This window comes from Amblyomma americanum, chromosome 1 (genome assembly GCF_052857255.1).
Source record: "Amblyomma americanum isolate KBUSLIRL-KWMA chromosome 1, ASM5285725v1, whole genome shotgun sequence".
Taxonomy (NCBI): domain Eukaryota; kingdom Metazoa; phylum Arthropoda; class Arachnida; order Ixodida; family Ixodidae; genus Amblyomma; species Amblyomma americanum.
Genome location: NC_135497.1, coordinates 181,278,383 through 181,300,485, shown reverse-complemented (window position 1 = coordinate 181,300,485; position 22,103 = coordinate 181,278,383). Strand labels below are relative to the sequence as shown.

The window sequence follows — 22,103 nt, the reverse complement described above, 5'->3', positions numbered from 1 at the left end:
GCGGAGGTTGTCGTGGCAGACGTCACCAATGGCAATTGATGAAAAAAAAAAGGAGAAGGAAACGAAACGTTACGAAGTGCTGCCCAGGGGCTCCAACATGAAGCCAACGCCACGCAACTGCCTATATCCACACTTTTATTTCTTGAGAGATTCTCCCCCACCGCATCTCGCACAAAACGATGCTGTTAGAGTCGTCATGAGCAAAGTGAAAGAGTGGCGTTCCTCTGTGCTCTTGGTAGGCGGCTCTGAACACTAGAAACGACGTTTGCAAGCAAAGCATGTACGGTGGCTCCTTTAAGCGATGACCGCTATAAAATTAAAAATCAGCTTCCTACAAAAGTTTGAATAGCTATGCATGGATTAGCTTTCTTGGGTTCCAATGGCTTGCTTAAGCAGAGGTGCGAGCTTCTAGCGCATATAGAGACAAAAACAAGATGCTTCCATAAAAAAAAAAAACAAGGCCCAGTGCACGCTTCGTACCCCCCCCCCCCCCTTTTTTTTTAACCTTTTCTGTCATTATTGCATTACACTAGCTGCGAAGATACCGCACACTGCTCACAGGTAAAATACGCTAGTTGCGAGACGCAATCGACACAGCTTGCAACTTCCGCAACTGCTGCAACACTTCTGCCACATCCTCGGCAGACAAGCAGCTCGCGCTTCTCGAAAACTCTTCTTTCCACACCGTGTCACAACCTTCCACTTCGTACGCGTCATCCAACTCGCATTCCAGTATACACGCCGTTCGCTCACAGTTGTGCATTGTTTCGTGCCTGCGCAATCTGCGTTCGCGGCGCTTTTTTGCGCACTTTGATTCAAGACATTGTCCTGCAGATCCTTTGGCAAAAACTCCACCACGCCACCACCGGTGGGTCGTTTCACGTCGAGCTTTTGTAATTTCCTAGTGCACCTGAGCGCACAGTCTCGTTTCCCGTTCACACAGACGCCGCTGACAAAGGAAGGCCCGCTAGCCGCTCGGCCCCGCGCGCGGTGCGGCGAACAGCCAGGCGAATCTAAGCGGCCCCGCGGCGCCCGTGTAGTGCGTCGCGCAGGCCGGCCTTAAATGCGCCTCGCCGTGTTCGCATGCAACTGCCGCGATGCCAGCCAGCATACGCCCCGGCACTCACTTGTCCTGGAATCCTTCGAAGTCGTCGCCCTGCTCGTCGATTGTCGACTCGAGATCCAGGTAGCTGCCATAGTCGTTGTCGGCGGCGTTGATCTTGTACAGCTGCAGCGTGCAGTCGTCCAACTAAGCCGGGGTGGGAGCAAGGAGGGAAGAGAGACGGGAAAGAGACGGTTCAAGGCACGGAAGCAACACAGCGCAGACAGCACCGCAGTCTTCTACTATACAATGCCACCTTTCTGGCCACAGACGCGGGCCTGCATTCACCCGCGCCAGCCCGCAAAACGAACGGTGCTATAGTTTTTTTTTTTGACGACCGCTCTAATAAAGAGGAAATTTGACGACGCCGCTTTTGTCCGGCGCACCGGCAGAGCCTCACTTGAACAGAGTGAGACGTCGCTATTGTTACGGCCGGTCTGCTGCGAGCCAGCTCGCGCTTAATGGAAATTAATTCATGGCTGCATTTAGGCATGTACGAACTGATTCCATTCTTTAACAGGCATCGCTGTAATTTTGGGAGGGAAGGGAGGGGAAAGAGAAAGTAACAAAGTGCACTTGAAAGACGGGCAACCGCTTAACAAGAGTATGCAATCGCTCAAGTGACTTAGTGACAAAAGTACACTCGCGAAACGCCAGCCCCTCTAACACTTATGCCGCTGTCCTTGAACGATCAACAGTCATCAGCGGCCTTGCTCTTAATTATGCATGAATTAATTACGCATGAACTATGCGCAAATGAATTAAAATGTTTTGAGCGCCGCCCGCCCCTCCGCACGGAAACGATTTTTACACCCTTCCTTTGCGAAGGAGTTGCAGCTACCAGCGTTTTACACGGTCCACTTCAAAAAACAATGACAGCGACAGTAGATAATACAACGAACGTTATCGAACCTCGACCCCGACCTGACAATAACAGCCCGCACCGAAATTGTGCAGCTATCGCGGCTGTCCGCTTTCACCGCGCGCGCCACGGTGCCGGCACCTGCGGGCCCAGCGCCGACTACTCGACTCTGCAGAAGACGCGCGCCGAATCGGAACGTGTGCGGACAAGAAGAGCCCTCGTGTTGGCAGCGCGTGCGTGCAGGAGGTCCCGGCCGGCTCCGGTCAGCGCGAACGCTCGGGGCCGTGCGACCAGCTACAGCCGCGCCTGTCTGAGCGCGACGCGCGCAGCGGGCTTCGGCACACAAAAGCCGTCCGCTTATGAATGAGGCGAGCCGATCGGAGCGGCTCTCGAGAGCCCGAAGAATTGCGCGGCCATTTTCCGGTCGACCGGGCCTGCGATGCTCGGCCGGACAGAAGGGGGCGAACAAAGAAGGCAAGCGCCGCCGCCGATCGAGCCGAATGAAGCGGTCAAAAACGCGGCGCACGCACCGCGTGAATCGACGGCCGGCAGCTTGCCGCCGAGTACCGCGACGCTGTTTCACAAACTCCGGCTGAAGGAGGCATGTCTCGCTTGGTCACCGATGTGCGACGACCCTTGCGAGGCGCGTAAGTCGCCGCCGGACATGACCCAGGGTCATGGGAAAGCAGACTGACGAAAGCGTGACTGCAGCGCTCACAGTGAAGCTGCGGCGCAAACTTGCGCGGCGAAACAAAGCCTCCGCACTACCGAGGCCGCAAGCTCCATGAAGCTCCGCTTTCGACACTTCCCGCAGCTGCTCTGTCGCACGTGTGCAAACGGCGGAGACTCGAAGCCAGCAGTGGCTGCCTCAACTGATGCGGTGCATGCGACGCGGACCAGCAAGAAAAAGGTGGCATCCATCGAAATCTGACTCTGGGCAAGAGCTCACATTCACTCCTTCGCTGGCTCCCCGCACCTTCATGCATATACGATGACAAACGGCCGTTTAGTCGTCTCAGGCGCGGGCCAAAAAAGGTTCACGCGCACGGAGCGAGGAAGACGTTGGACGCTCCAGCATATGGACAATACCTACGGAGGCTACAATGATGGCCCCAGTGGGCAAAAATGAGCAGACACGCTCGTGTTTTGGTACTCTCGCTGGAGCTAGACGTGAGCGAGCTTCTTGCGCACGGCAATCTGCTCCCGTGTTACCAGCGGCTCCGATGTGAGAGGGAAACGGCTGGAAGCTCGCGATAAACCTAGAACAATGCAGAAAAAGTGAATTTTCAAAATACGACCAAAAGTCCACTGTAGAGGCAAGAACTATCCAAATGCGAGTTATCCTTGCGCAGGGCTGGGTGAAGCGACTTTCTATGTTATTACAGCGCTTTGCGTAGTAAAACTGCGCAATTTGAAAACTTCTAAATGTGGATTTTTATCGCAATCGGCTTTTGACACGCCAGTCTTTCAGAACTCCTAAGCATCGTTACAACAAACTGCTTCTACAAGATTATCCCGCAACTCAAGCACTTCACCAGAAATTTCCAGTCGGGCTTGCTACGTTTTCCCGTCGCTTATACATATATGACATCTACGCATATTCGTACCAGCGGTTCCGAGAGGCCACTTAGAAGTCGTAGAGATGACCCGCGATGACCTCGCATCCGGTCCCATAGACATGTGTATGCCTAATGTGCTGGCATCAGAACGAAGGGAGATCGCGAGCCGCTGCGCAACAGAGGAATGCACGCACAAAGAGGCCTGGCACAAAATTATTTTACCAGCATGGGAGTTGAGATACAGCGACATCACGCCAGAAGCGAACATAGAGGCGTGCGACCACAAAGCCGCATTCCCTGACAAGCGGATATCATTACGGAGCTCCACAGGCGGGAGAGGTCCCGCCACCGGGTTCGCGGGCCACCAAGTGCGTTTGCAGCGAGCCCGTGCCCGCGAACAGCGCCCCGGAGACACACGATGACGCCCACAGAGATCGGGCTCCGCGATTTCTCGGAACGCACGAATTTAAAGGAGGCGCACGGTGGGCAGCATCTTTCGGGGGTCCTGCTCCCGGCGTATTTCCCGCGGCAGATGCCACGGAAGCGGAACGAAGCTGCGGAGGAGGATGGGGCGAGGCTGACCGAGCGAGAGGGATCCGCACGGCATCCGCTCGTCCCCTCCGCGCGCGCGGAGATGAATCGGAAGCGCCCCTATCGGGATCCGGTTTGACGCGTCGCCACCGCGACTCCCGGACGCCGCGACGGTTGGGCCGCCCCGGGGCAGGCATGTGCCAGCGACCCACTGCAAGACGCTCGCGTCCCGCAGGCTGCTCGACGGTCCCAACACAGTGCGAGCGACGCCGACACCTCCGCATTGTCCTTTCACTCTTTGCGGACGAGCGGGAGCAAAACCTTGGATACGTTGCACACGCATTCTGGCACGAGCCGGAGCGAAACGTTGCCGCAGTGTTGCAAACTGGGCCGAACAACTTTCGCCGCTTGGGCCAGCTCGCAGAAAGTGATCCCGGGCCGCGGAAGCGCCCGTGCGCACACCGGCAGGAGATTCGGTGCTGGCACATCTGGCGCGCCTTTTCGTGGCGGCGAACATGCGTAGACAGCGTGACGCGGGTCGAGATGATACACAGCCGACGCAGCTGGTCGCAGCTGTTTCCGCGGCCGTCCAAACGGGGCATAAATTTGTCGGGGAAGCGGCGCGCGCACTTCGCTGCACCGAGTCCACGAAGTGCGGCCACTGGGAAGCGTCGGCGCTGCTTTTGAAGCAGAACGTGGAAGCGGGCTGTCCAAACCAGACCCGAGAAGCGACAAAAGGGGAGCGACCGGAGAACCGGCTTCGACAGCGCCGGCGATAGGAAGCCGCCCGGCTGCTGGATCCTTTCTGCCTCGCAGGCGTCGCTTGACAGGCCACCACCGCTCGCAGGAGACGCTGGCAACAAGTGGGCGACCTTGGCCTTGCGCGCCACCGGCCGCAGCGGCCATAAACTGTGGCCCTCGAGATACGCGGCTCCCTCCTCCTGCCGCCCCGAGGGCTTCGCCAGAGACGCGTCCCTCGTTCCCGGCCGCACTAACGGTATTATTCCCGGCAGCACGGCGGGATGGCGGGCCAGGCGCAGCACGAGGCACTGCGATGTTGCACCCCTGCAAGGGGGTCACGGGCAGCCGCGAGGTTCGCGAACCTTCTGCGGGGCTGCGCTGTTTCTCGGGCGGTTGCTTTTCCAAGGGTAATACTACCACAGGCTAAAGAAACAGGAGTCTGCCGATTCAGATATCAGTGGCCCAAGAGAGAACGCGCATGACAAGCTTGCGCACTGAAACGACGTGAAAAATGATAAGGCGATTTATAGCGCCACTGTGGAAAGATGCATCGCATCGCAAGCAGCAAGCTAGCCGGAAGGACCCCGCCTGCGAAGCTGCGGCCACGTACGCAGCCGAGGTCCCATGGGTACTGGCGTGCCATCACAACGGAGGGTCTCCCCTGCACACAGCCGCCACGCGATAGGGCGGCCCTGATGCACAGTCCCTGATATCACCCCTAGAGTTTCCTTCGGAAGGCCCCCGGTACAAGGTCTCGCTTTCTTTTACAAGAGCGGACGAATGTATGGCTGAGCTTCAGCGTAAATGTAGGACTTTCCGTCCGTCCCTTCAGAAACACAACGTAAAAAAAAAAACGCACAAGGAAATGTATGTGCTATAAAGTGCTTTCAAGACGTAAAAAGTATCAAGGAACGCACCTGACATGAAAAGACGCCCAATTGGGACCACGCCTTACAAGCAGTCCGATGACCATTAAAGCCCCAGCATCAAACAAAAGGCAGCCTCGTCGTATATGTACACATGCATGAATACCAAGCGAATCAGTAGGAGCAGGGCCAAAAGCCTGGTAAAGTTTTGCAGCACGCCCGGCCACAAGGAAAAAGAGTTACGGTGGACGTTTAAGGCAAATGGAGGAAAACGCGATGGCAAGCGAGCGCTTTTCCGTCGCCGTTGCAAAGTGAATGTATACATGCGGGAGAGAGAGAGAGAGAACTCGGCATCTCGCAATAGGAGCGCACATCGGCGGAAATGCCCATTACAACGTGAACCAAACGCCTGGCGCCCGGGGCTACGCTAGCAGTAAGCTTTCAACTCATTCACTTAAAAGGTGCGCATGGAACACAAAGAGAGGACAACATTTGTGACACCTTAGAAACCGCATCACTTCCCGGCAGCGATTTTATTACGATACTTAATGCTCCTATAACGGGTACAGAAACCCTTGTCCGCAGAGGTGCACGCCACATCGTCGAGCACCGACGTCGCCAAAGGGCGACAGGCGCCACCTGCAACTGAGGCTGCAGACCGCAGCTTGAGTCGCGCCCGGGCCCCCGCGCCGAAGCGGTGACACCACGGGCGACTCGGCTTTCGACACCGGCGTCGTACACGCGCGGCGAATGCGCCGGTGTTTACGGCCGCCGCGCGCCGTTCATCAAACGTCCTGCAGTCAGGCGCGAAGGGAATGCGCACGTGCGACGGTAGCAGGCAAGCAACGCCCCGCGCCGGGAAGGCCGTCGTGCCCCGCGTGTATGGCATACGCGCACTTGGCAGCGGCCACGAACAGCGCACCGCTACTTGTCCGAGCACGCCCTGCGTGCGGCGGCAGCGTCGACCGCTGGGCTCTGGACGGCGGCAGTGCACGACGCGTTTTCGTCTCGGCAGCCTCAAATGGGGCACCTGCAAACCCCTCCCGAGCAGCGCGCTCTATTGTGTGCAAGAGCAGTCTAATCCCGAATGACGGCCCGATACACGGCGCCCAGACACACGAGGACGGAAGAGGGGAGACAGAAACGCGCACGTTCCCCTTCGTGCCACTGCGGATGTCTGGTTTTGCGCGCGCTGCTTCCAGGACGAACAGCCGTCCGGCTTCGAGACTCGGTGCGACACCGCAGCCGAGTGTGTCTACACGGCGGCCCTGGCAAACTAGGGCCTGGTCGACAGGGGTCACGAGTGGAACGGAGAGGGCGCCAACCAGACGAGACAGTATTTTCCGCCCCTCCACGGCGGCCTTGTTCGCAGAAAGCGCCACGCTATTACGGCAGCTGAATGCCGCTTGACACGCGTCATCGTGGTGCAGTTGGCGTCCTGCCCTCTTCTGAGTGCGGCAGCCAGGAATCTACTAGCATCGCGAGCTGTACCAGTGGGCTCAGGTTGCCAAACGGTCAGCGTCGACACATTAAATGTAAGGCACGCCAAGACCCACATGATGAGTCAGACGCTTCGTAAACGACGTCTTCGCTTCGCTGCTACCGTTCGTTACGTGGGAGGCGTCTTGGCTCGGTCGACTTTTTGGCTTGAAACGCTAGTTATTCGCTGCGTCGGATTTGTGACGCTCTGCTGCCGAGCTATATACATACAGAACACGCGTTCACTCATCCCGCTCGCAGGGAACGACGACAGCAAAGCGACTGTGCACAGACATGTCGGCGTTCATTAGGGGCCACCGTGGAAAAACCAATTATTCCGGGGGTTTCCCACGACAGGCGCCCCCTCACAAAGCCAAATGATCAAGCGCAGCTTCAAAACGAGAAAACCCGAGTCTCTCAGACCGTTCCCTTTCTCTCCCTTTCTTCTGACTTGTATTTCTATTTTTTGTTTCGTGCTTCGCATGAAGCAGACGATTCTCGATGATAGATGCTGCTAAGCTGCACAGACAGTCGAAATAGCGAGCCTACACACTACGGCAAAAACAATTGTCACTGGAGCCCATCGCCATATCATAATTATAATACTCATGGCCCCCTGCTTCCGTATAGATGGCAAAACAATGCAACACTGCATAAGGCTGTGGCTACCTTGTGTTGTTTAAGCGTTCCCTGCAGTTCGAAAGAGGTCGGTTCACTTAGTCATACACCCCTCCTCCTTTATTTTTTTTTCCTTTGTCCCCCTCTGAATAACCGCGAAAGCGCTCCGCACATGTACGCTCTGTAGGGACCGTGCAGTATTCTCGCTGATGGAGCTCAATCTCAGCATTTGAAAAAAGGGGTATTTAGTCTTTATATTCAGGTAGACGGTAAGCGGGCATTGGCAACCACAAGACCACTTCGCATCACGGCGGATCATCGCATGACGCGAAACCTGCATAAAGGCAGTCCTATAACAAGACCCCGCAATAAGCCTCCATCTCTCATTCAGTACTGACAGTAGCAAGGCGAGCTTCTTTTGTAACCATGTGGTGAACGCGCTTTATCCTATATAAGCCCATCAGAACAAACAGTAAAAGTGCGGGTTGGAGGCAAACTCAACTGGAACAGCAATTTTGTTCACAAAAAAGAATATTCATCAGATGGACTGCCGTTACGAAGCGATGCATAACGCCACGCAGAAAAAAAGAAGAAAGAAAGAAAGCAGATTTGATGGCCGAACAGGTCTTCTCAAAAGAGGCTTGAAATTCAACGTATCATTTCACCCCCATTATACGACTTTCAGATGAACCTGAAAGTCGGCATTCCTCACAGACGGCGTTGAAAGTCCCCTCCTTCATAGAACCGCAAAGCCGAATAAGTAACACGTATGATGCGAACGAACATTAGGTGCTTAACATGCGACTGACATGCACGCGCAATCACAACCGTGCCCCGACAAATGCCAATGGGTGGGACCGAAGCAGTACTTTCGAAGTGAGCCCCTTACTACAACGCACACAGCCACTCAGTGCAACAATCATATAAGCAGCTGCACATCGTCTCTCTTCGACGACCGAACACTCCAATAGCGAGTAGCAAACCTTTACGACGTGCTCCCTCCGTCTGCAAAAGAAAAACACACCCCCACGTGGCGTCCAAACTGATACGAATCGCACTCGGCGGCTTGTTTTATTGCTAACAACAGCTTAACAGCGCTTTTCCCTTTTCTCTGTTCTTTTTTTTTTGTACGCCACTACTCACCCCTTGGCAACGGGATCTTAAAAGTCCAGGTGTCCATGGTTAGGGAGAAAGAGAAAGAAGGGATAAAATAACAGACAATGCGCTCAGAACAACAAGGAGCAAGAGAAAAAAAAAACTGGGGATAGTATCTACATTCCATCCAACGCTCCACAGACTGCCACTGATACGCACCCTTGCGCGACAAAGGAATACACGAGACTCGATGAATCGCGACCCTGAAAGGTGGGCTACTATCAGCTAGAGCAACGACGCCCGCCGGCTACGGAGAGGAGAGGCCGGCTCCATCCACGGGATCCCGGAGGCGAGACGCAGACTCGTTCCGGCAACACGCGCGGCCGCCAGACAGGGCAACGCTTGCAGTGCGCGTACGCGCCGCGAAGCCAAGCATACTACGCGCGCCATTCCTGGCGGGCCCTGTGGTGAATTGTATAATACGGTCGGAGCATTTTCGTGGGCGCTGGGTGTAGCGGCGGCGCGGCGCGGTATTCACCGCGACGCGGGGCATTTCGCAACAACGCACGTGCATACGCTCGAAGAAAGTCAATTAGGCCGAGAAGATAATTAGAGAGCCGAAAGGACAAATGATCGATCTCCGCACGGCGGCGTACCACGCGAAGTAAGCGAAAGCGAAGACTCCGCGGCCCTCAGCTTTTTACGCATACAAGAGCGCCTCATTTTGTTTCTTTTTTTTCTATCTCTCTCTCCGTCCTGCTGCGCGAAGACGGTGAAAATGATGAGCCAGAAACAAGCGTCCCGGCCGCTAACGGTCGGTTAACAACACTTTAAAAAGCAAACGGACAGCCCTTTCTCGCCGAAGAACGAGAATCCGCGCTGCCTATAAAGCAGTGCTTAAAGTCGGGGAGGTCTCAGACCTCCCTCCCCCTCCACCCCTGCTACCACTACTGGGAAGGGATCTAGACCCCCCCCCCCCCTCCGTGCTGCTAGAATGCATACTCTGAACACGAATACGCCTATATGGAGTAAAAATGGGAGTCAGCTGTCCTCCAGTGCTAGAGTACAGCTTACTCCCATTTTTTACTCCTTTCTGTTCAGAGTGTAGAGACTGCATATGAATCCGAAGCAAGCCACATTTTTTTCATTCTTCTTGTCAGCAGTAGTGGTCGAAACATTCTTCTCTATCGCATCGAAAATTTCGCTGTGGTTTTTAGTCAGAATCATAAACATGTTTTCTTAAACCCAAGACAGAGAAAAATACAAAGTTGGTAGCACTACACAAAGGGTGGATGAAAAAAAAAACCATGCCTTCGCACCACGAGTCAGTTGAGAGCTAGCCGCTCAGCTCCAAGGCTACACAACAACGAGCACAGTGGCAGAGCGTGGGGATCGTTTGTTTCAGGTATGTGACATGAACTAAGCAAACAACAACGTTTAAAAATGATTTCTCCCCTTCGTATAGAACGATGCGTAAAACGGGTCACCAGCTGCTTTCTCTCTCTCTCTCTCTCTCCCTCTTAATTTCCCTCCCTACCTGTGCTCGAATCACTAGACAGCCTACTTCGATGGAGGCAGACTTTAAGCACTGCCTATAAGACAGTACAGTGCATGACTTACAGCCAGACATCCACATGCCTTTCGACGTTTTTTTTTTTCTTTTCCGATCGCCGGCTGTCAGGTGGCATAACCGAGTGGTCTCAAGCTGTTCGCAGCTTCGTTTTCGTGTTCCCCTCTTTTCACGACTCTCCCTTCATGTATACACAGCCTCAATAGAGGTAGGGGCCGTATCAGACAGATTTGCCGCCGGAAAACGAAAATTAGAAAGGCGTTCAGATCACTCGACGCTCTGCAACTGCAGAGGCTAGAGTACGGCTTTGCGGGCATCTTGTATAAGCTTCTTTCATTTTCCCTCGAAAAACCGCGTCCTCCGAGTGAACCCCTCACATTCGCGTTGTTCTCAGCTTTCCTCCAGGAACGCCTTCAGCGTGCGCGCATGGGCGTCCCCAAGTTGGTGCCATTCACGGCATCGTCCGTCCCTGCATCCGCCCTTATCACTCTTCCGGTATGCAATGCAAGCAGCTTTCTCTTCGGGTTGCCACCTCGGAATTACGGAGGCAGCAACAACGCCCGCACCGAATGAGACCCACGGGGAGGTGGTCCCCGCCGATGAACTCGCGCTCTTGCCCAGGCACGCGCCGAGCTGAACCGCTGGCAGGGCAGCGGCGCGCAAATGACAGCTGCTGCTGCCAGCCCGTCGGCGGTTGCTGCCCCTGCACACGACGGAGACGAAGAGCGCACTTCCTGGCCGCACTGTATGCGCAAGCGTGCTGGAGTGCCGCACCACCTGAAAATAGGCGACCTTGCTGGCTGCGTCGGCGCCCGCGCAGCCGGGGACTCGTTGCGCGCTCTGGCAACGGGCTGGCTGCGCCGCGCAACTTCCCGGCACCGCTGCTGCTGCGAACGGCACCGGGACTCGCTTCGAAGGCGAACCAGCCAGTTACGACACCCCGCGAACACCCCCCGCCCTCCCCTCGGCGTACGCTACGCTACCAGACCGCTGCGAGCGAGGGCTGGCCTCGGTGCACACGCGATTCGTTTCGTTGCTTCCGCCACCGACACGGAATCGCATGTCGCCCCATGTGAGCCCCCGGTGGTCACGAACGGGTAACGAAGCGGCGCTTCTATACGCGCCAACAAGGCGCGCCGATGAAGCCGAACGAGGAAGGAGAACGTCCGTGGAACGTCCAGCTTGGTGATACAGCCCAAGTTCAGTGGTGGCCCCAGCAACACAAGGCGCAGCCGCAGCTTATACTCGATGAACAAACGTCAGCTGTGGCAGCATTCTGCCGCAGTCAGGCAACAGCGGGGGAACCGCGAACGCAGACTATAAAGAGCCTGCCACCATGCACGACCGCCAGATGATGCATTCTCCATAAACCAGCCCTAAGGGAGAGGCACGCACAACTCGTTTGCCGCGGCAAGACTCCCCAGGACAACGAACCGCGGGGTTTTAGAATACTTCCCGACTGCGCGGGCTAACAGGGAAACGAATAAACCAGCGAACTTGAACCAAGGTCCACGATGTTAGCATGAAAGCCAGACCACAGGACACGTGGGTTCGAATATGACCATGTCGCCGCTGGCATCACGGCGCGAACGGGGAGAAGACGGCCGTCTCCGAGGAGCACTGCTCCCAGAGGGGCCCCAGAATGTGGACAAGGCAAGAGCTCGCAACTCGGTGTGCGCGGGGCGAGGCGTCAACATCCCTTCCAGGGCACCGCTGAGGAACAATTGACCCCGTTGCACGTGCACAGGAACGCTCCGGGGACAAGTTCGTGCGGCGCCGTGTGCTCCAGCTATTAGCGCACACGGCGCGCGAGTGTGTGTACTCACGCTCTCGGGGCAGCCGCGCAACGCCTGGCGAGCCCCCTGACCCCGGCCTGAGGCGCGGAGAGCAAACCGCGGGAGGCAACTCCATCCCCGCACTTTCGCACTCGCCGCCACGCTCCTTTTATCGCTCCCTCTCGCCGCGATTGTTTCGCATCCCCTTTATCTGATCGCGCGACCAACCCAGCCGAGCGCCACAGCCCTTGGGCAGCGGAATCAGTGACCCAGGCAGTGGAGCCGTCCAAGCCCGTGCCGGGCGGCGAAAACCCACGTCTTGGAGTTCGCCGAATGCAGCGTGAGCAAGGTATACGCGACAGGTGCGCCGAAACATGCACCGCACAGCCTGCAGGTTCCGCCGTCCATGGGCCCGCCTCGCACACATCACCGCGGCAGTGCGCGGACGCTTATTGGTATCGAGTGCCTCCGAGTAAGCATTGAGGAGATTACACTTCAAAATTGTATTTCTTTTTTTTTTTATCTTGCAGACTCGAATTATGAAAAAAAGCCTTCAACTGACTTCCGCTTCAAAACACTTGTAATTTCAAGCAGGGTTTCTACGCCTCTGTTCGGTGGCTCTGACGAATGCGCTAGCGGCAGCTTTACAGGCGCCAAGTATGCACGAGCGGAAGAATACTGGACGGCGGTGAGCGCCGGCAGTAGTTCGGCTGAAGACCACGACCACATTCGGTGCTCAAGAAGAGGGCGTCGTGAACCCCTTTTGCGGACTTCTTCTAGCTAACGTCATCGGGTGCTTGGGACACTTACTCGTAACTTAGGTCACTTCCTTTCCTGAGCAAGACAGTTTGTGCCGCCAGTTAGAAAAAAAAAAAACGCACTCGACAGCGCAGATAAACGTCAGACACTAGAAGGGAACGTCGCAGAATGCTGCACTTCCAACTCTGTGATGCTGCCTCTTTAGCGTCCCTCCCAGCCTATATGCCCTTCAGTGCGCGTGCTAGCATTCCCCTTAAAATGCACCACCTACTCGCCCAACAATCAGCTCTTCTGGCTGCGACTACTCGCGAGCACCAGGCCAGTGTGGACAAGCAGCTGGGGTACATACGAAGCCCGTTCTGTTGGGCTAGCATAAACAGTAGAAGCGTTTTCTGGCGGGCTAGTATAAATCAGCCTTGCGCAGAAGAGTACGGCATTTTTTTTTTTTTTACGCTGTACATGGGCACGCGGGAAAGCTGCTCCGGTATGCCACGGAGATAAGAAGCCGCAACCTTACATGAAGCGCATGTTTTCGTGAAAGCGCAACTATTCGCGCCTTACTGCTGCAGCCCTATATGGGTATAAGCTACACTGGCGCATGGCTACATGGTCGCCGTGGAATTGCGCACACTTTGGCCAGTGCAGGTTTAACTGCCCAGGAAAAGGATGAGTGGAATTTATTAATAATTCCTTTTAACTGCAGATAATTACTTACTCAACACTACGAGAATAGAGCACTCGGTGAAACCACGCTCTGTGGACGCTCGGAACGATGCAACGCAAAACAAATTTCGAAATTTCCCCACTTTCCAGACTAATATCAAGCGCCCAGATTAATACGAAGCCAGCACTAATTGCCACCGATTTTCTGCTGATCTTAGTGCGGTAGGATAAAAGCTGCTCTCACCGCACTTATCAGCCATCAACAGGCGGCAACGCGCATTTTGTGCTGCATCTTTAATGCGTCAGCAAACTGCATCTCCGGAAAAAATCGCTAATCGTCATTTGGAATCTCAAACTAAGGTCTGATTCTCATTTTACTCATCATTCACAAAACACTTAGTGCCTGGAAATCATTCTCCTACCAGAGGAAAACGTTCGACAACGGCTCGCGGAAGGTTTACGGTGGCGTTGTTACTAACACCGCTGGCGTCTAAGTGTATGCCTCGTGGACGATTTTTAAAAAAATGCAGGGCTCAAGGCGCTGCTATGGCAGTGGACGAACGCATGTGCTCTGGGCAGTCGGAGCCGTTTGTCGGTACATGCGCCAGCAGTCGACAATCGTGCACGGAAGCCCTGACCGCCACGCAGCGTTGGCCCATTGCCGAGCATCGCCGTTACGGAGATGAACGTCCGCTCAAGAGGGACGTTATGGCACGAGACACGCGGCAGTCCTGACAGCTTCGTGTACACAAAGCCCACCAACAGTGGGCGCGAACCTCGGTGTTAACTGGCAATGCTGTTGCGCCATTTGAGGAGCACCGCGTTCTCGAAGACGGTCTCAGCGTGCATGCCTGGCGAGGACAGAACCGCTCGTGCTTACAGCAGATATGGCGACACACAGATCGGTCCAGAAGATGAAGCAGGCCAGCGAGAACGGGACCGGACAGATGGACCAACACATTCCCACCTGCGGCTATGTTATTCGGCGTGCCAGAAGCACAGAAAGCAAAGCGTCGCATTGTATACAGCAACCTTTGCATTTCGAACCCATATACGTCGCACTATCGGTCACAACCTAAAGAGCAATTTCTGGTCGCAGCGATTCCCGCTAGTTTTTTCCTGCTTCCCTCTTTATGCAGCCCCTGAGCACTGCACCGCCACAAGCTGGGACACGCCTCGCCGCCATATACTCAGCACCCGCGGTGCCGAGCGCTTCGACGTCTTCCCATGGCTGAGAAAGTCTTCGATGCACACCGAACTCCCGGAAAGGCCGCGCAGCGGCGAGTGGCTGTCGACGAACTCACGAAGAGCTCGCCCGATCTGCTGGCCTCCCACCTACGCATGATTCTCCAAGCCACCAGTGTATAGCGCGAGCTATTAGCCGGCGCGGCGGCCTCACCCTCCGTGTGGCCAACGTGCCGGCCACATGTCCCGAGCGCAAATATTTCGGCAAAGAAGCAACGAACGGCGCTCTGCAAGCATAATAAATCGCGCACTTCCGCAGCTACCGAACTGACAGCATGCAGAGCCGCGCGCCTCGGGCCTATATGGGCGCGCTTAAAAACACGGCCAGGACCAAAACACCAGCGCAGGGCGAGTCTACCTCTGCGCCGCGTCGCCTAACTTGCATCCGTTGTGCGCGTTGCCTGTATATGCTTTCCGTGGCTATGTGCGCGGTCCGTGAGAGGGACAGCGCGTGTAATAGAAATATGCATGACTGCTTTTTGAAACGCTAATTTTTTCAACGGGCATGCCGAAGCAACGCTGTCTGCAGACAGTCGGGCGTTCACGATGCATGCAGTGCCATGATGGACGCCGGACGTTAGCGGTTCACATCGTCGACGCCAACAACTGACCGTTTCACATCTATGCTACTGTGTGGTCCCACTCCTCTTAACTCCAGTGAAATGGCACCGATGGACGTCTCGGCAGCTCTCCCTTTACAGGAGTTGAAAATATGCTGGGCTGCACGGAAATACCGGCATGCGAGTAAATGTGCGCGCACTTCGAAGCCATGCTGCAAGTGTTGAGAATCCTCCTGACGTCTTTCCAAGCGTAAATTTAGTTTTCGTTAAAAAGTACGACGCGACTTATTTCTCAACGTTCTCAGCCGGTATGGTACTTGACTGATTCGAAATAATCATCTGAAACCACTTCTGCGAAGGTGGATTTAAAAGACAACCCATAATACACACGAGCAACATCGTAGACAATGGGCCCTTTCTGCATACTGTTTCAGTCGTCCTTTTGCATTCGGATTGCAAGAACAATGAATTCCTTTGGGAAAATTAGCGTTTGACTGACATATATTTTATATACATATATAAATAAGAAGAGCTAATCCTTGCCAACTTTGTATCACAAAACACGCTCAAGACCAACGGCATTAGCGAGCAAAAACGAGTGGTCTGATACAAGCCGGAGAATCAACGACTCAGAAGATTAGCGGAATTCAGTCGCGAAATGTTTTTCACACTGTCGGCCCCGCGCAGTAGTCACCGGCCGTAACGTCGATTTCGAGGTTGGTCAGCCATAGCTTTCGGAAATATTACTTGCACCCCGTTACCCGTTCGAATTATACGATTATTCGCCATCGGCCTTTCCGGTGTCTATGGTCCCACCTAACAATCCAAATTGCACATTTAAGCAAATGTGTTAACTTGGATGTTTTAGGGGAAGAAAAATAATGCATAAATTCATACTAAACGCTTGACCTTTTCTAATTAGCGTAGCAAAACAATCTACCTAACGAATGAAGCAAAACCTCCAGATACGCTAAACCTCTTGTGAAATACGAACGCTTGAATTACGCGTTAAATCCAATGTTCTTGGCGGTCCCTACAGATGCAACATTTTGTCGTTCACAAACAAGACTTGGAGAGTCGATCGAACAATGCAGCTGTTGGAGCTGACAGGCTGCGCTATCAACGACAATCTTTATATGCTTGCATTCTGCTCCGTTCAGTTCTTACGCTGTCACTGACAGCTGCAGGTGCATTGCGCCGTGTTATATGCTGATCGCTGTACTCAGTGGCAGACTCGCAAAGAAACGAATGAGCCAAGAATGCAGCACCGCCGTCACGTGCATCAGTGATCTCGTCAAGTTTACAGCCTGTCGCTCAACCAAAGGCACCTTGCTTAATAATGGGAGATCTCTCTACGCCAGACCGCGAGGAATTTTTCAACTCCGAAGTGCCAGGGAAAGCTGTTAGGTTTCTTTATAGCCGTACGGCTGGGCTGCTGTGGATGCATATAATTTCACTCTTGCTTGAAATATCCTCCACCCACCTATACACATTGTTCTTATCCGATCGGCGGCAAGTGTTGTTTTTTTCTTCTGTTTCCTAATCAATTATCTTTCAGCGATAACATAATTACACTATTAATTTCCTATTATCGACGCTACAAAATAAAGAAGAGATTGAAATATTCCTCTATGCTTCTAGGTTTCGGTGCTTTCTTCACACACACACACACACACACACACACACACACACACACACACACACACACACACACACACACACACACACACACACACACACACACACACACACACACACACACACACACACACACACACACACACACACACACACACACACACACACACACACACACACACACACACACACACACACAAGAATCAAAGCCCAGGAATAAAATGTGTTTTTTAGGAGACCAGGTAGCCATCCCGTACGAATTCTGTCCCTCAAGAGAGGAATTTGCTTTGGCGACCCGCAAGATTCACGCGATAGTGGAGGCTATGTATATTTATACATCCTGGCGCAGTGCCGAGAGGGGGGAAGCAAAAAGCCCGAAGAGGACGAAACGAGAATTTGACGCTCGAGAAACTAACGCACGCGCACGCACACGGACCTGGCGGGAGGGCGGTAGCAGGAATTAAAAAAAAAATACCGAAGGAGAAAAGGCGGCGGGAGCACGACAGACGCATTTCCCTGAACTTGCGGTGATCGGCAGCACTTCTGGCAGAGAGGAGAAAACGAAGATTCGAAAATAGGCGGGCAGGCAGCTAGGCGGACGCAAAACACGACGGGACCAAAAAGCTACAAGAGAAACAAAAGCACACACACGGGGTAAAAGTATACATCAAGAATATATCGCTAAGAACCGAGATTTTAGTAGCGCATGGTGGTTGAACCAGAGCCGTGTACTGCATGTTATTGTTGCTGGGACCTGCGATTTCACCATGCCAGGTTGTTTCTGTCTTATCAGTGGAAATCGTGAGCAGCATCAGCAATGAGACTGCCGAGGCAAGTATGCAAGACCGGACACTCACACGCACACACAAACAACGCACACTCGCACGGTCAGACGACGGCTATAGCAACGACAGGGGACTACACCGGCAGCGACCTTTCCCGAGGAGGTAGCTCAGAGACGTGCCGATGAGACTCGCGAGCGACCTTGCCGCGAGATGTCTTTTCCCCATCTTGCAGACGGCTTTTGTCAGCTGACCCCCTGCTAGCCGCGGCGCGCGTGTCTGCGGATCTCGAAGCGGACCGCCACAGAAGGGCTTCGCCGAACGTTCACTGAATAGAGAGAACTAGGGCTTCAAAAAATTGTACAGCACGTGTTTCTCCATACATTCAGAATATCGAAAATTGGAGACCGAAGGAATGTGATCACCTTAAAACATCCGGTTTTTCACTTCGCCAGGACAAAGAGTTAAAAGACGTTCAAGAAAGTTGGTCTTACTAACATCATACACAAACTGCAATGCAGCTTCTTCCAAAAGTACCGCCTTGAACACTGTACCAGCAACTGCATTCATATAACACTACAACTGTAATGCGAGTCACCTCAGAAGCTACAGACAGGAATTTTTGTCAAAAAGAGGCAAGCCGGTGCCGTTCAATGCTTACGAAGGGGTACGGTCACGGTGGGCACTTACTGATCTGCAGGTAAAACTGACGTTACCTGAAGGAAGGCAAACAATCTTGCCGCAAGGCATGATTTCCCACGAGCAAGCGGCATTAGAAATAACGCATGCAAATTCTTGCTCCCGAGCCGGGCAGTGGAGCCGCGCGGCGTGGCTTCACTGCCCGGCATCGGCCGAGATTGATGCTCACCTTATGCGGCGCCTTGAGGAGACGGTGCACGCCAGCGATTTGGTTGATTAGCGGGATGTTTACATTGAACACGTATGTTGGTGGTCGCGCGGGCTCGGGAAAATTGGTGCTCGCCGAGAATGGGTCGATGTCGTTGAGGTACTGGACCCTGCACGTGAGCGTAGCCATATCCCATGGAGAAACTCGTCACGACAGCCACATGACAGACCGATATCAAGCTTCGATTGGCAGCAAGCGCCGAAGGCAGGACGACACTTGGCTACCACGACAACGGTTGATGCCAAAGAGCGACGCGGCAACACCGGGTCACTTCGCCAAGTCTCCACGCCACAACAACCACTGCCGCACGGACGGCTCCAGCATGTGGACGAGGAGGAAGGAAGACCGGTTGAACGGAGGGACGGACGCTTTTGCGCCTGCGCAGCCACCGCGGGGAGCACACGCGCGCGCGTCATGACGTCATATTTGGCACGTGGAACGCTGCTGCCATCGCGCGACATCTGAAGCAACTGCGCAGTTTCCAGGTTTCGGTTTCGGTATTCCTGCTGCGTTCGCGCGAGCTACGCCTGCCTGCTAATTTCATAGAAATGCGATTCGAGAAGCTGAGACGCACATGGTCAGCAGTGATGGGGTCAGCTGATGTGTCACGCCTTCGATATAAATATATACTTGCATCAATATGTAATAGCCAACTGTCTATTATTTTTTGCTGTTATTAAACATATATCGCAGGACTTGGAGCGAAGACGAGACGAAAATCGGGTTGGAAGCAATGCTACATTCTCGGGGCTAACTCCAGTGCTGCCCTCATAGCATTACAAAGTTAAAAAAAAAGCTGTTACTGTCAGCAAGCGTCCCTGAATTTTAGCTGCGCCGTGCCAGAGTAATCTTCCCTGATAACTCTTCTGTCACCTCGGACGGTGAAGACAGATTATACCAGGGTTTGACATAATTCATCTCATGCACTTCCTTCTCCCCCCTCCCCCCGCATTTATTTGGTCATTGACTGCTACCAGGCGAATTAGTTCGATGGACAACGTGATCGAAAACAACAATCGTCCCGGGCAGCGCTGGAAGGTGGCAAAGACATCGAAAGTTGTCAAAGCTAGCGAGCCCAGCGGCTCGCACCAGAGATGTGTGCAATCTGATTCCTCGGGTTCAAAAGGAGGCAGGCTCGGATTTCGGCTTTTCGGAGGAGAAAAGGGGCGAGAGTGCAAGGCCCTCTGGGGACGCGGAGGCAAGGGGTTTATTCCAGGGCCGCCGAGGGAGCGCCCTGTGAGCAACCGGCCCGGTTCCGTCGGGTTATTTATAAGTGACGAAGGAAGCCTTACTACCCTTCGCAAGAAGGACAATAAAAACATCTTGCTCCGCCTGCCTCATTCCCGCCTCGGAGGGACGGGAAAAATAGAAGGCAACAACGCAGAAGCCACGCCAGCAAGATGCTGCGGTGATTCTTCTCCGTGCGTCCGGCCCTTGGCAAATCTTGGCAGGCGTACAACGTCGCCTTTCACACGGACTGGGCGTTTTCCGAGATCATACTTCACTTTCCTTTTCCAACACCGCAGGTCCTCTTCATTCGCAACCCGCTTTTTGGCGCAAAAGGGCCGGGTGAGGCAATTTCAAAAGCCGCGGCGTCAAAGACAGGCGCCTGCTAGTGAGCCGGCAAACAAAAGCGAACGACAACAGGAAAGTGACTTCGCCGTTAGTCAGTACCACGCACGCGCAGTCACCGAGATCGCTCATGCTGAAATGCCGCTTCGCACTCCCCGTTCGACCTGACTTGCGAGACATGAGCTGTCCAGGTCGACCTGGACGTGCAGGGCATCGGCGTCGTCGCCCAAGGGGGGCACAGACGAAGGACATCCCCGCCACCGATGCACTGTTCTTCTGCGCAGCTTTCTACCGAAGCAGCAGCTCGGCGTCGTAAAGCGGACAGCGCTGGCGCACCTTGCTTCCTTCCCGCGTTTGAGGCGTTGCTGCGCGGAAAGGGGAAGCTTGGCTTTTCCACGCGGGCCGCAGGAAAACGCCTGGCTATATTTTTTTGCCTTACGTCATCGTCCTTTCTGGCTGCTCGAACCAGGTCGGCGGCGACACACGGCAGGTATGCACGATGAGGCGCCGCTCCTGCGCGCCCTCGTTTCCGGGGCAAACAAACACGGAAACTGCGCGCGCACCCGTGCGGTCGTACGAAAGGCGCTGCTTCAGGCGCGTCACTCGCGAGCCGTGCGCGTTTAACGAGGAGTTGCACAAGGCGGACGCAGCGTTAAGCGCCGAACAAGCAATTCCTGCCGCCAGGATTCGAGAAAAAATTCAGGCTGCTCAAGTTCTCAAATACGCACCGCACTGCGAACGCTGCAGTGGTGTCCAGAGGCGGCCCAAGGCAAACGCGCTTCACCATTGCACCCTTGCTACATCGGAGCAAGTGGCACCGGAAAGTTCACTTGTCTGCCAGTACGACAGTGCACGAAAAAAAAAAACAAATGAAGGGTAACACGTGTATAAAATGTTGCGCAGCGGACATTGCACATTATGCTGCGTCGCCGTTTCGTCGCAGGTGGCAATGTATGAGAAACTGGCGCCGAAAATATGGCTCGAATTACTGACAAACACGCCAAACTGGCAAGCGTTGTAAGCAGTGCATACTTGACGAACCAGAAGCTGAAGATGGTGGTGCGCCAAGTATCTTGTAGGTGTAAGGACCAATGCCCAGAACGAGAAAAGGAGTGTTGCTTCCGAGATTTCCCGCGCCTCAGGCCCAATTCACATGCCGTGGGCGTACCATAAACCATTCGATATTATACTACGCGTTAATATTTCTTACCCTCGGGCAGGAAACTAGGTACATCAATATGACAGCTAATAAATGAATCTATCAGACATTCCCTACAAAAATTCGCAGTATGAATTAATTACTAATCGAGTTTTTGTGGAATAATTACAAACTCAACTGAAACTCAAATTTATTGAATTCAGCCATTGAACGCTCACAAGTGATATGAGCCTACAGGAAGTCAATTGACTACGCGTCAATTCGATATCAATTGAATGTTTCCCAGCAATTAATTTGCTTACAGCTGGAGTTATTCTCATGGAAAGGGGAAGAAAAAGCTACTAATTAATGTTGAAGACACAACGTTAAGGAAATATTTGACAAACATTTACTCGTAACTTTTAAACACTAGCGCAACGCAAAAAAAAAAAAGTCAGGACGAAAAGTGCAGCTTGTTGGTTTCCCTGCATCATAAAAAGAATAGCGCTACACGTCCTCTCTCGTTCTTTTTTTGACCTCGTCTGTAGCGCTTTTCTTTTTTTTATGATTCGAAAAAGATTCTCTATACAAGCCCACGCCTACTTACGCTGTTATTTCGAGTACTGCCCAGGCATTTTTTT

At 53.8% G+C, this 22,103-nt stretch overlaps 1 protein-coding gene across 1 annotated transcript in view; it reads right to left on the bottom strand.

Moving 5' to 3' along the window:
* Nucleotides 1-1,107: 1,107 nt before the first annotated feature.
* The window catches only part of LOC144114292 (uncharacterized), a 107,238-nt gene continuing 86,242 nt past the window's right edge, over nucleotides 1,108-22,103 (bottom strand). The window contains exon 7 of the mRNA XM_077647922.1: nucleotides 1,108-1,249. Coding sequence (XP_077504048.1) covers nucleotides 1,124-1,249 — 126 coding nt within the window. The 3' untranslated portion in view covers nucleotides 1,108-1,123. The remainder of the gene's footprint in view (nucleotides 1,250-22,103) is intronic.